Source organism: Carcharodon carcharias, chromosome 3 (assembly GCF_017639515.1).
Source record: "Carcharodon carcharias isolate sCarCar2 chromosome 3, sCarCar2.pri, whole genome shotgun sequence".
NCBI classification, from domain to species: Eukaryota; Metazoa; Chordata; class Chondrichthyes; order Lamniformes; family Lamnidae; genus Carcharodon; species Carcharodon carcharias.
The window spans coordinates 232,967,017-232,981,800 of NC_054469.1; the positions used below are offsets into that span (position 1 = coordinate 232,967,017).

Genomic DNA, 14,784 nt, shown 5'->3' on the forward strand with positions numbered 1-14,784 from the left:
GCAGGAGGTTTAGAGGGGATGTGAGGAAGAAATTTTTCACCCAGAGGGCGGTGGGAATCTGGAACTCACTGCCTGAAAGGGTGGTAGAGGCAGAAACTCTCATAACATTTAAGAAGTATTTGGATGTGCACTTGCGATGCCATGGGATACAAGGCTATGGGCCTAGTGCTGGAAAATGGGATTAGAATAGTTAGGTACTTGTTTGACCAGCACAGACTCGATGGGCCGAAGGGCCTTTTTCTATGCTGTAGATCTCTGTGACTTTAATTATTTCTATGCTTTAGAAGACCTTGGGATTCCCTTTTTTGATAGCTTTCTGTCTCTTTTCATGCTCTCTCCTTGCTTTAATTAGTTTTATCATTTCCCCTCTGGTCCTTCTGTATTCAGTCTGATTCTCCACTGTATTTTCTACCTGACGTCTGTCGTTCGTGCACTTCTTCCTTTTAATCTTCACCTCTATTTCTCTCGTCATCCAGGGAACTCTGGGTTTATTAGTCCTACCTTTCTCCTTCAAGGGAATATACCTTGACATTGCCTGCACTATTGTTTCTTTGTTCAGCCACTGTCTTCTCTGCCAACATGTGATTCCAACTCACTCGACTCAGATGCATTCCCATCCCATCAAAGGTTGTTTTCTCCCAGTTAATTATCCTTGTTCCTTGTACCTTTCCAAGGTCATCCTAAACCTTATGATACAAGGTCACTGTCCCCTAAATGATCTCCCACTGATATTTGATCCACTTGGGCCAATTCATTCCCCAGAACCAGGTCCAACCATGCCTGCCCTCTCGTCGAACCGGAAACATACTGCTGCAGAAAATTATCTTGAACACATCCCAGGAACTCTCGCCCCTCTTGTCCCTTTGCACTATTCCTTTCCCAGTCTATATTTGGATAATTGAAGTCCCCCATCATAATTAATCTATAATTCTTGCACCTCTCTGTAATTTCTTTGAAAATTTGATTCTCTATTTCCCTTCCACTAGTTGGTAGTCTAAAGACTACACCGATCAATGTTATTTCATCTTTTTCATTCCTTACCTCTAGCCAGAGATTCCGTCCTTGACCCCTATGGAATATCCTCTCTCTCCAATACTGTAATGCCATCTTCAATCAATACTGCTACTCCCCTGCCTTTTCTTCCTTTCCTGTCTCTCCTAAACACCCTGTACCCAGGAATATTTAACGTCCATTCTTGCCCTTCTTTGAGCCAGGTCTCTGTTATAGCAATAATATAATTCAATTTGTCAACCTGTGCCAGTACTTCACCAATCTTATTAACCACACTCTGTGCATTCACGTACTTGCACATTAACCCTGATTTAAGCTTTACGTTCCCCCTTAATCTGACCCCATCTAATGACTTACTATTGCCTACTCTAATTCTAAGAAACTTTCCAAGTATTCTATTTACCTTGATACGACTCTGATATATCCTCCTTATCAGTTAATACTTCTGTACTTCCCACTGCCAGTTTTTCTCCTCTCCACTCCGGATTTCCCCTCAGGTTCTCATCCCCCTGTCAATCTAATTTAAACCCTCCCCAACAGCACTAGCAAACCACCCTGTGAGGACATTAGTCCCAGTCCTGTTAAGGCGTAATCCGTCCTTCTTGTACTGGTCTCACCTGCCCCAGAACAAGTCCCAGTGCCTCAGAAATCTAAAGCCTTCCCTCTTACTCCATTTCTCCAGCCATGTGTTGGACTGCTCAGTCTTCCTATTCTTATGCTCATGAAAATGTGGCACTGGGAGTAATTCTGAGATTACGCTCCTGAGGTTCTGCTTTATAATTCCCTTCCCAACTCCTTAAAATCTGCTTTCAGGACCCCATCCCTTTTCCTACCCATGTCATTGGTCCCAATGTAGACCACGATCTCTGGCTGTTTATCCTCCCACAAAAGAATGTCCTGCAGCCACTCTGTGACGTCCTTGACCCTGGCACCAGGGAGATAACATAGCATCCTGGAGTAACGTCTATGATCGCAGAAACGCCTGTCTCCTCCCCTAACAACGGAATCCACTACCATTATAGCTGTTACACACTTCCTCCTCCCCTATGCAGCTGAGCCACCCGTGGTGCCAGGAACTTGACTCCTGTTGCCTGAGGAATCATCTCACTCACTGGTATCCAAAATAGAGAAACAGTTAGAGAGCAAGATAGCCTCAGGGGATTCCTGCACTAACAGCCTGTTTCTCTTAGATACTCTGGTGGTCAGCTATTCTCTCTCTGGATGCGTGCTTCTTAGCTGTGGTGTGACCACTTCTCTAAACTTGCTATCCACGTAATCCTCAGCCTTGCGGATGCACCGCAGTGACTCCGGCCGCCACTCGAGTTCCACTACCAGCAGCTCAATTCAGGCTTCTGCAGCTGGTGGCACTTCATGCAGATGTAGTCATCGAGGGCACTCTGTGCCTGCACAAAGTCCCTTACCCTGCAGGCTGCACATTCCACATGGCCGAGTTGCACTGACATACCTTAGACTTTATATAAAGTGCTTACTGCAGTATGGTATAATATAACTCTCGGGGAGGCGGAGGTGTAGTGGTACTAAACTTGTACTCCAGATACTCATGGTAATGCTCTGGGGACCTGGGTTCGAATCCCACTACAGCAGATGGTGAAATTTGAATTCAATAAAAAATCTGGAATTAAAAGTCTAATGATGACCATGAAACATTCGTCTATTGTCATGAAAACCCATCAGGTTCACTGGTGTCCTTTAGGGAAGGAAATCTTCCATCCTTACCCGGCCTGGCCTACATGTGACTTCAGATCCACTGCAATGTGGTTGACTCTTAAATGCCCTGCGAAATGGCCTAGCAAGCCACTCAATTCTCAAGGGCAATTAGAGGTGGGCAATAAATGCTGGCCCAGCCAGCAACGCCCACATCCCATGAACGAATATTAGAAAAATAATAACTCACCAGTCACTCACTAATCATCTCCTCTGTGCCGAGTCCAAAAAGGCCTACACTTACCAATCGATCAATTTACGTGACTCCTGTGATGTCGCTTTTAGATTTTAACTGTAAATTCCCATCTCTCTCTCTCTCTGTTGCTCTAAGCTCTCGAACCTCTCCAGTTAATTATCAGTTACTGATTTACCTATTCCTTCTGCTGCACCAAAATGGAAATCAAATGCTGGACACAGAAAAAGAGTGGAAGAAAGCAGCACCTCCTCCCCCACTTCACCAAACGCCCAACTCAGCAAGCTCTACTTCTTGCAGTAAAGCTTACCTAAAGCACCTCTTTCCCCCTATGCACTGAATTCCCATTTGGAATCAAATTCCCAAGTACTTACTCTGCCACCATCTCACTCAGGCATAGTCTCCCTTACTGGCCGTGCCCGATTGACCTGCTTTTTGTGGGCAGGGCATACCAGAGCAATTTTCTACATTGCTGGATAGATGCCAATGTTGTAGCTGTACTGGAACAGCTTGGCTAAGGGTACAGTTAATTCAGGAGCACAACTCCTCAGTACTATTGCTAGAATGTTGTCAAGGCCCATAGCCTTTGCAATATCCAGTGCCTTCAGCCTTTTCTTGATATCATGTGGAGTGAATCAAATTGGCTGAAGACTGGCATCTGTGATGCTGGGGAGCTTCAGAGGAGCGCAAGATGGATTATCCACTCAGCACATCTGGCTGAAGGTCGTTGCAAATGCTTCAGCCTTATCTTGTGCAGGGCTCCCCCATCATTGAGGATGGGGATATTTGTGGAGCCTCCCCTCCTCTTGTTAGTTGTTTAATTGTCTGCCACCATTCATGGCTGGATGTGGCAGGATTGCAGAGCTTAAATCTGATCCATTGGTTGTGGGCTTTCGCTGTTTGGCATGCAAATAGTCCTGTGGTGTAGCTTCACCAGGTTGAGACCTCATTTTTAGGTAGGCCTGGTGCTGCTCCTGGCATGCCCTCATGCACTGTTCATTGAACCAGGGTTGGTGCCCCAGCTTGATGGTAATGGTAGAGTGGAGGATATACCGGGCCATGGGGTTTTAGATTGCAGTTTTTTACGATTCTTTTACTGCTGATGGCCCACAGCACCTCATGGATGCCCAGTTTTGAGTTGCTAGATCTGTTTGAAATCTATCCCATTTACCACAATGGTAGTACCACACAACACAATGGAGGGTATCCTCATTATGAAGACTGAACTTCATCTCTACAAGGACTGTGCAATGGTCACTCTTACCAATAGTCATGGACAGATGCATCTGCTACAGGTAGATTGGTGAGGATGAGGTCAAGTAGGTTTTTCCCTCTTGTTGGTTCCCTCACCACCTGCCGCAGACCCAGTCTAGCAGCTATGTCCTTTCAGGCTTGGCCAGCTCAGTCTGTAGTGGTGGTCTCGAGCTACTCTTGGTGATGGACATTGAGGTCCCCCACCCAGGGTACATTCTGTGCCCTAGCCACCCTCAGTACTTCTTCCAGTTGGTGTTCAACATGGAAAAGTACTGATTCATTAGTTGAGTGGTAGCAGTAGGTGATAATCAGTAGGAGGCTTCCTTGCCCATGTCTCTACTGCCACTGTGCGTTAGTGGTGGAGGGAGTGAATGTTTGTGGATGGGGTGCCAATCAAGCGGACTGCTTTGTCCTGGATGGTGTCAAGCATCTTCAGTGTTGTTGGAGCTGCACTCATCCAGGCAAGTGGGGAGTATTCCACCACGCTCCTGACTTGTGCCTTGTAGATGGTGGACAGGCTTTGGGGAGTCAGGAGGTGAGTTATTCGACGTAGGATTCCTAGCCTTTGACTTGCACTTGTAGCCACAGTATTTAAATGGCTAGTTCAGTTCAGTTTCTGGTCAGTAGCCTGACCTGATGTGAACAAATGATGCCATGAGACTTCACAGGGACCGGAGTCGATGTTGAGAACCCTTAGGGCAACTCCCTCCCAACTGTATACCACTGTGTCACCACCTCTGGTGGGTCTGCCCTGTCAATGGGACAGGACATACCCAGGGATGGTGATGGTGGTGTCTGGGACATTATACGTAAGATATGATTCCATAAGTATAACCATATCAAGCTGTTGCTGGACTAGTCTGTGGGACAGCTCTCCAAATTTTGGTGCAAGCCCCCAGTGCTTGGTAAGGAGGAATTTGCAAGGTCAACAGGACTGGGTTTGCCGTTGTTATTTTCGGTGCCTAGGTCGATGCCTGGTGATCCAACCGGTTTCAATCCTTTCTGTAGGTTTCATAGTGATTTGATACAGCTGAGTTCATTTCAGAAGGCACTTAAGAGTCAACCACATTGCTGTGGATCTGGAGTCACATACAGATTTCCCTCCTAAAATTTCATTAGGGAACCAGGTGGGTTTTTATGACAATGGTTTTATGGTCACCATTACTGAGATTAGCTATTTAATTCCAGTTTTATTAGTTGAATATAAATTCTACCAGCTGCCAAGGTGGGATTTGGACCCATGTCCCCAGAGAATTAGTCTGGGTCTCTGGATTACTAATCTGTTGACATTACCACTACACCACCTCCTCCCCAAAGAGAGAACAGATAATGCCTTTCATTCACCGCTGAGTCAGGCCATTACGTTTATGCTGGTGCTGGATTGGATTTTGTCTGCCTTCATGTGCCCCCTGCTTCATCTCCACTAATACAAGAGGTGGGCAGGTTTGAAGCGAGTTGGATACAGATTTGAGATTTTTCACGTTTTTACTTCCTGGGGGTTAAATTTCACCCCACTCCCACCACCCAGTTGTATCCAAAATATCCTGAACTAAAGGGTCTTATCCCACTACTGCTGGTGGGTGGGCTAGCCACCTTGGGGGTATGACTGTTTCTGGCTACCCAGTCATGGATGGTGTGGTATGGCTGGAGGATAAGGCGAAGCAGTGAAGAAGACAGAAGAGAGCATGAGTAGCTGGGATAAGAAAGAATGGCACTGAGCAAGAGACCCATGGTGTGTTTGGTACCAGGGCGGGTGGATATGGACCCCAGTGCTTTCCTACCACCATCCTAATTAAGTCCATAACAGGAATGTCCATAGTTGGCCTTCCTGCCCCCCCCCCCCGCCAATTAAGGCCCTTAAGTGGGGGGGGGGGGGTGGAATCATGTGCTCCCTGCTTCATCTCCACTAATACAAGAGGTGGGCAGGTTTGAAGCGAGTTGGATACAGATTTGAGATATTTCACATTTTTACTTCCTGGGGGTTAAATTTCACCCCACCCCCACCACCCAGTTGTATCCAAAATATCCTGAACTAAAGGGTCTTATCCCGCTACTGCTGGTGGGTGGGCTAGCCACCTTGGGGGTATGACTGTGAGGGGGCTACATACAGGTCACAGGGGGAAGGGGGGAGGGCATCCCTCGTTCAAAGGCACTGAGTGCCCAATCGAGAGACTGTGGAGGGACCTGCTGATACCCGCCCTCCTGCCCTTGCTGTTGGCCCCCCTCACCCGTGACACACCACCCTTCAACACCCCCACACCCCCTCCCACTATTACTCACCTGTAGCCTGGGATCCAGTGACGATCCTGGCCTCAGGTGGGTATCATTCTGGCAGCAGCCACAACCTCCTCAGTGGCGCTGCCATTCAATTGAGCTGCCAGCCTCTGACACGGAAGCTCTCAGTGAGCAACACTTTTGACCCTGGGAAGCTCGATCCAAGGGGAAGACCCACTGCAGGCATATCAAGTGCCTGAGTGGAACAAGATGTGGCGGCCTCTCCTAAAAGGGGCAACACGGGACTCTCGCTGTTGGATGAGACCCCTGTCGCCTCCATTAAATACTGCCCAATGCCTCTATTTATAAAGTCAAGGATCCCCTATGCTTTTTTAAACAGCTCTCAATTTGTCCTGCCATTTCAAAGATTTGTATACATAAATCCCCTGGTCTCTCAGTTCCTGCATCCCAAATAAAATCGTACCAAATTCTTTATATTACCTCTCCTCATTCTTTCTTTCAAATTGCGTCACTTCATACTTATTGGTTTTAAATTTCATCTGCCATGGGTCTTCCCATTTCACCAGTCAGTTTATATCCTCCTGAAATCTGCTACAGCTCTCCTCATTGTTTACTACATTTCTGAATTTTATGTTAACTGCAAACTTTGAAATGATGCCCTCTCTGCCTTAATCTAGCTCATTAATATATATCAAAGAGATTGTGCTCCTAATATCAACCCCTGGGAGACATCACAGTATATATTTCCCTCTAGTCTGAAAAACAACCATTCACCACTATTCGCTGCTTTCTGTCCCTTCACCAAGGTCATATCCACATTGCCTCTGCAATCTCATGGATAGCATTTTTTCCAACAAGCCTAAATTGTGGTACATTATCAAAAGCCTTTTTGAAGTCCATGTGAATAACAACTGCACTGCCCTCATCAATCCTCTCCATTACTTTATCAGAGAACTCAAACAAGTCCATCTGACACAGCAACTCATCCAAGAGCACTTCATGTGAACTAACCTTCCCATGCCCGTTTATTAAAATGGCTCTGGGTCACAAGGGTCAGGTTGCAGATTGCTGCATCATAGTGTAGGTGACTGGAACCTGACAGTGGAGCAGGCATTCTGTCATCTATAAGAACATAGCATATGCAACCCATGGAGCCAAGGCCATTCTCTTGAGACTGCACCTCAGCACAGGCTGCCTCTGCGCAAAGACAGAGTGCAAGAAGCCCTCTCAACCATTGTGCAAGATAATCTGACATGTCACAGCTTCATGCTAGGCAATGAGGACAAAAACTGCTATGTCTTTCACACATTTTTCAGATTCAAAACTGGCATTGCAAAATTAAATTCTGCGGCACAGTGCTCCATGTCAGAATTGGGCAACGGAATAAACTCAACACTGGGCTGGTTTGGGAATTCAAAAGTTGTCCCTGGTGACAATTGCCGACTTTAAAATAGCCCAACTTGCCTGTACATTATGTTCCACATAAGCCTCCTCCTGCTCTACTTTAACTATCTTTCCATTCCTTTCTCCTTTATATATTTACTCAGCTTCCCTTAAATGCATCTTTGCTATTCGTCTCGACTACAACTTGTGGTACTATGTTTCACACTCCAATTACTCTCAAGTTTCTCCTGAATTTCTTATTAGATTTATTTGTAATGATTACATTTACGGCCCCTAGATTTGGACTCGCCCACAAATGGAAACATTTCCAGCACCACCCAACCAATGCTGACAAGCAGGAGGGAACGAGGTTTGGGCCATGTTGGTGACTAAAGTATCAAGATCAAACAACCTGATCCCATTCCCACCCCTTTATACTTTAAAATGCAGAAATCAGGCTGTGGACGAGACCCCCACAAAAAGCAAGCAGGAACTAATCAGTATACCAAAGTTGAGGCCTGATGACATCATCCAAACCAGAAATTAAATTTAACAGTAAGTGAGGGGGTGGCCTGAGCTGTGGAGTTCCTAGCAACTAATGCAAAAAGTGAACTACCAGCTCCCCAGAGTGAGTGGCTCTTTTAACACTCCTTGAGGTCAGGAGAAGCAGGATGCTCTCATCAAACCCCTCAAGGATGTCTTCCGCTCCCTCCAATTGCTAACCTCCCCAGCCATCTCAATTTTAAGCCTTCCCACAGCCCTCCTGACTGCAGCCCGGAGCTGCTACTCCCTTGCCAGTACCGAGGACCATCACCACAGGCCACTGCATGGCTGTGGCTTCCTGCCTGTTGACCAGGTTGTCAATTTGGCTGGCTGCTGGGTGGGAGGCAGTTCCACAATATGCTAATGAGGCCCTGTATTTATAAGGACAGCAGGGTCTCCACATACCTGGCCTTGTCAAGTCTCTCTTCCTCCTTCGCAGGCAGCAGTGGAGGCTGGGTCATTGAATATATTCAAGGCTGAGTTAGACAGATTTTTGATTGACAATGGAGTCAAGGGTCAAGGGGGCAGACAGGAGAGTGGAGACAAAGCCACAATCAGGTCAGGTTTAATCTTACCGAATGGCGGAGCAGGTTCAAGGGGCCAAATGGCCTACTCTTGCTCCTATTCCTTACATGATCCTTGATTTTCCCCACATCCACTCCACCTCTCTGAAAACAGGGGCGTTTCATCATATCAATCCTTTCAAACTACTTCAAAATTTTATTGGGTCGCCCCTCAGTGTTCTCTTTTCTAGAAAACAAGCACTCCAAACTGTTTCTGGCTGTTATATTCTCTCAGTTTTGGTGACAATCTTGTAATTTTTTCTTTCTTCTCTGGTGGTCTCTCCATATATTTTCTAATATGGAAAGCAGAATCGTGCAGTTTTGTAAGCATGGTCTAACCAAGGATCCACAATTTCCCTGCTTTCAATTCTGTCCCTCTAGAAATGAACCGCAGTGCTTTGTTTACATTTTTTATGGTCTTGTTCACCAGAGTCGCATTTAATGACGTGAATTTATGTTCAATCTGAAACCAGATTGAAAACACAGAAGAACCCATCCTGCCACAATCCAAACCCCATTCACATACTACTGCCTTCCAGTCACTTTTTAACCGTGATTATCCTATACTGTTTTTCTTGAAAGAATTATTCCTAATTTGGCTGCTCCAACAAGGTGCTCGCCTAGAACTGCTAGAAGGCTGCTGTGCCTCATGCTGGGTTCCTGAGGATGATTGTGGTTTTTGATTTCTGGGTGCTCGAGCCTGTGAGGGCCCAGATGCTTAATGCTCCAAAATGACTGCTGCTGGGGTCATCTGGCCCAGCTGACACTAGCACTATGGTGGACTGAGGGTGTGCTGAGCTAGACCTTTTTTTTATTATTCATATACAGGATGTGAGCATCGCTGGCTATGCCAGCATTTTTTGCTATCCCTAAATGCCTGCTGACATAAAGAGAGGATTGCAACCATCATGTCAATGCCACTACCCTAGGGTTGGGGCTCAACACTTAACACTATTCCACAGGAGAGTAGGTTGCAGCAGATGACCGACGCTTTGAAGATGCCAACCATTCTGTCTACGCTGAACATCTGCCTCCCCAAGGTGGATCAGAGGTTTGAGTCCAAATTCTGTAAGACAGCTGTTTGAGCTTCCACCAAAGCTGTGAAGTGTTTGAACATATAGACTCCCGTTGTGAAGGCCCAGCTGCAGTGTCCCTGGAGGTGACCATAATCTTCAGAGTAGACTGCAGCACGCCAAGGTTGTGAGGTGAGACAACACAAGTTTAAAGCAGACTTCTGTACATTTTCATAGTGGTGAAGTCCATTGGCAGGCCTTCCAGTGCCTCATACAGAAGCTTATGTCCTGCCAATAGTTGACTCCTTATTGTCAAGCCCCTTAAATCTTCATCTCTATCCAGCTGAGCAGTGGACCGCTCTCTTCAGTGAGCTCTTTTCTGGACTGAATTACCTGGAAAAACTCAGCAGGTCTGGCAGCATCAGCGGAGAAGAAAAGAGTTGACGTTTCGAGTCCTCATGACCCTTCCACAGAACTGGTTCTATGGAAGGGTCATGAGGACTCGAAACGTCAACTCTTTTCTTCTCCGCCGATGCTGCCAGACCTGCTGAGTTTTTCCAGGTAATTCTGTATTTGTTTGGATTTCCAGCATCCACAGTTTTTTGTTTTTATCTTTCCTGGACTGCCCTGCTATCAGTAACAGCTGCTGCTCACTGGTAATTCACCAAGTGCAAACACCTCAGTTCACTCTCGCCCACTAAAATCAAGTGAACAATTCAGGCAGAGTGCATTCAGGCAAGTGAAACAGAGACTCAAACCAATTTCACAAAATTTTTAGTTTCTTTGACTTGCCAATTTGGAAATGATAAGCTGTCAAAAGATACTTCAGTAATTTGAACACTCAGCTAACACACACACACATATTGTACATATACAATTGATGCATTTGATGCATTTTCTACAGGATGTACTGGATATTTACAATTGAATACATTTTTATAAAAACGAAAACAAAACCACAGAACAATATGTAACTCTAAAGACCTAAATCGTGAAGTACTTCTCAATTTGGCATTCCTCTTTCATAATTACTCAGACTGTTTCCTCATTCTGCAGTAAATTCCCAATTCATTAGAACAGACACAGAACATCACTTCCACACTGAGTGGTCTCTGAATCACCAAACAGCAGAAAACAAACATATGTAAAAAAAAAGGCCAAAAAATTTTGAAGTTGCATCCCATGTTCTGCACTTTACAGGCTATGCAGACGTAGCTAAAACCAAAGAATCCTCTCAAGGCCAGCATAAAATATTTCACCTTGATTCAAGATCTTCTCATCTTCAACACTTCCCTTGTGGCTTCCCAGTCTCAACCCTCCATAACTCATCTGAAAATCTTTGACACATTCAGCAGAATTTTTGTTCTGATGCTGGGATCCTGATGTCAGGTGCATTTCCAGATCCCAACCTCGTGTCACGTCAGTGCCTGACATCCAACATGATTCTTAACGAGCAGGCCAGCTGGTGGCCAGCCTGCTTGTCCAATTAGGGGCGGTTGGCGGGCTCCCCAAGCTGTAGGATCAATAGGACTCCAGCACTGAAAAACCTGCAGCTCTACTGTCAGAGATGGGAACTGCTGGTGGAGGTGGGAGAGAGTGAGAGAGAAAGGACGCTCAAGATGAAGACGCCCCGAAGAGATTTAAAAAATTTTATCATCAAAAAGGTCACTGCTGTCAGGCTGTTATCGCGTAGGAGCAACCCCCTGACTGGATGGCCAGCAGCTTTAGCCCTTTGGTTATGACATGGGCAGGGTTTCCCGAGCTGGATGGATGGTGGGTCAGCCCCTCATCGCCCCCATCATCACCCTCCCCCCCTCCTGGGTCTGCCATGGGGAGGTTGCCTCCATTCCTTGTTTGTATTTCAACCTCAGTGGGGGGCCTGCAAGCCAACTGGAAAATTGCAGCCAGTATGTGGAGAATGCCCCTAATAGGCCTAATGAGCTACCTGCTGCTTACGGACAGGTAGCTACCAACCCCCGACCATGCCTGAAAGAAAACGGCTCAGAATTGTGATCTTGGCAGGAGACTGGCACAGCGGCCAGTAGTTAGGAAATTGTGGGCCTGTCTGCCTCTGGTCCCACCTTGGGGGCCATTTGAAAATCTGGCCCATTGTATCCCACACTAAGTGTGCTACTTTTCCATTACTATACCCTCCCAGTTTGACTACTTTATCTGCCTGCCTTCCAAGGTGTTGAATTTTAAATCTCCCTATAGTTTAACAAATCTGGCCTCTGTAACCTTTTTCATGCTTCTGTCTCGTTCCAAGCCTTTGACTCATTGTTAACCCTTTCTTCCAACCAATGGCAGAAGAGTCTTAAGCTCTTCCAACTTTAAGAGTCTTCTTAAAATTCATCTCTTTGACCAAATTTTGTCACTGCTCCTAATTCTACTACAATGGCTGGGGCTTTTATCCCCAGTGGGACACTTTGTGTTAAAGGCACTACATAAATGTCAGTTATACTTAGAACTAAAAATGGCTTATATGTCCTATAGAACCTAGAAACAGTCTTCAAGTAGTTGCGTAGAATCGGCTTTCATTTTACTTTGCCAATTAATTCTGTAGGTATTTCTAAGTTATAACGTTCCCAAGTATGCACTTAGTTCTGGTTTACCTTTCACTTTTATTGATTGCAATGAGAAATTACAGGTTTTTTTGGTAATCACCTTTTACACTTCCTCGACCAAAGGAGTTCTTAGTACTGGTATAGAGTCCACTACACATTGTCAAACCTCCTAGAAGTCATTCTTTATTTGTGAACAATGCAGTATGAAGAGGCGTCAAATCCCTTAACATGCAACCTAACAAAAATCTATACATCTCTTGTCTTGAAAATTGCACTTCATTCAACATTCACTGCCACTTAGGAAGCATGTTCCACTACCTTTTGGGTGGAATGTTACAACAGCAGGATTTTACAGTCCCACTGAAGTCAATGGGGTTTAGAATGGCTCACCGCATTTTATGGCCCTGTCCCCGTGCAGCTGGGCTGTAAAATTCCGACCTTTGAATGAAAAGGGCTTCCTGATTTTATACCTGCTTTTTAAAAGGCTTAGCTCTAATTCTGAGAGTGTACTCCCTTGTTCTGGGTTCCTCCACCATTGCCCTATTGAAGCCTATTACCATTTTAAACACTGATTAGAGCCCTTCAATCTTTTAAACTCAAGAAATCAGCCATTACCTCATGTTAAGACACATGCAACTATGTAATCACTGCAAAGTAAAATGTCTGTACATATAGTAGCTGCAGTCATTGTATTATTGAGTAATAATCATTACTTACTGCCTAATAAACTCTGTAGTACATTGGGCATGTTGATGCATTACAAGCAGTACAATCAATTTCAGTTGACAGACCATTAATTATCCAACCCAATGCAAATAAATTGTATTACCGTGCAAAAGTTGGCCAAGTAGCATCCAAATCATGTCCTCTAGAGGCCAAGTCAAACTGCACTTCATTTAATTCATAGAGGTGATCGACGATGTCAGAACAGAGATGAGATTTCAGCAATGGGCTTCGTGCATAGTACCAGTCACTTTAAAAATTGAGGGAAAATCATTAAAATCACAAAACAAGGTTTACATCATCACAAAAGAAATTCACAAACTGTTCCTGAGACACTTAAAACACTAACAACAAAATCTTCTTGGTTACCAAGAAGATAATGAGCAATCTTCCATAAATCAGCAATACATAATGACAATTCATCCAGATCACTTCCAGAGCCTTATCAAAGTACATGTACATTTTATTGAAAATTAAACTAGACCAGACTTTATTTGTTCCCACAGTGCAAAACTGCACACAAATTCTCATCAAATAAAATAATGGAATGATACCACTCAGGACCCCATTTAGTCCATCGTGCCAATGCCGGTTCTTTGCAAGAGCCCTTTTCCCATAAACTTGTAAGTTAGAACAGCTTCAGTGAGGAATGACCAGGATAATTCCAGGCATTAAATGACAAATTTTGTTCAAGTGATGAGAGAGAAATTAATAAGAATTGTAATACATGCCTATAAAATGAAAAGTGCAGATAAGGTTGAATTAAACACACTATTTTACTGGGAAATGAGGAAAACTTGTTCCCATAGGATAATGGATGTGGAACAGACTCCCACAACATTTAGGGTCAGCTGCCCCCTTTTAAAAAGAATTGCATTGTTATCTGTTGAGAAGTTTACACTGATGTTAGTAGCACTCATTTTTATTTCCCCAGTGGAGAATGATGAAAGAAAATAGTGCTATTGTAAGAGTAGATGGTGTGGGAGAGAAATCCATCATAATTATGTATAGATTCTGGATGGAATTGTACTGTTCGATAGAATAACCGTTTCATTCCCTGGGTTATTTTTAAACATATATTCCATCGGTGCCTACACAACATTAAATCCAATACCCTTCAATAACTTTAAATTGATCCTCCTGCTCGTTGAGATACCATGCCCTAAGAGGGTCTTAGCGACCATGGCCTTCCATTGGATTGGTCCATGAGTATGCTTGGCAAAGTACTGTTGTGGTTTGCCATTGTCTTCTGCAGGCTGACCAGGAAACTCTCTTGCTCTCACCACCCGCCATCAGGCCAACTGGAAGGATTTACAGGCTAATAATCAACCTGTTTGGCCAGGTTATGAATGCACCTTCCATGGCTATCAAGTCCTGAAGTGGGGTTTGAACCTAGAGCTTCTGGCCCACAGGTAGGGATACTACCGCTGCACCACAAGACCTCCTTTGAACTAATAATTAAGTAAAAGCATGTTAATAGCAATAAAATGATTAATTTAGTGAGGAAATAAATAACTTTAAGACATTACTTTATTGAATACAATAAACAATATATTTTCAATCCCCCAATGTTTCAA

At 44.7% G+C, this 14,784-nt stretch overlaps 1 protein-coding gene across 7 annotated transcripts in view; it reads right to left on the minus strand.

The window, feature by feature from the left end:
* The window catches only part of fyco1a (FYVE and coiled-coil domain autophagy adaptor 1a), a 197,237-nt gene that overhangs the window by 168,437 nt on the left and 14,016 nt on the right, over positions 1–14,784 (minus strand). For all 7 annotated transcript variants that reach the window (XR_005942626.1, XM_041184332.1, XM_041184336.1 and 4 more), the window contains one exon: positions 13,314–13,457. Coding sequence is in view for 6 of the 7 variants with exons in the window: in XM_041184332.1 (XP_041040266.1) it covers positions 13,314–13,457 (144 nt within the window). In the remaining variant the exon portion in view is untranslated. The remainder of the gene's footprint in view (positions 1–13,313; positions 13,458–14,784) is intronic.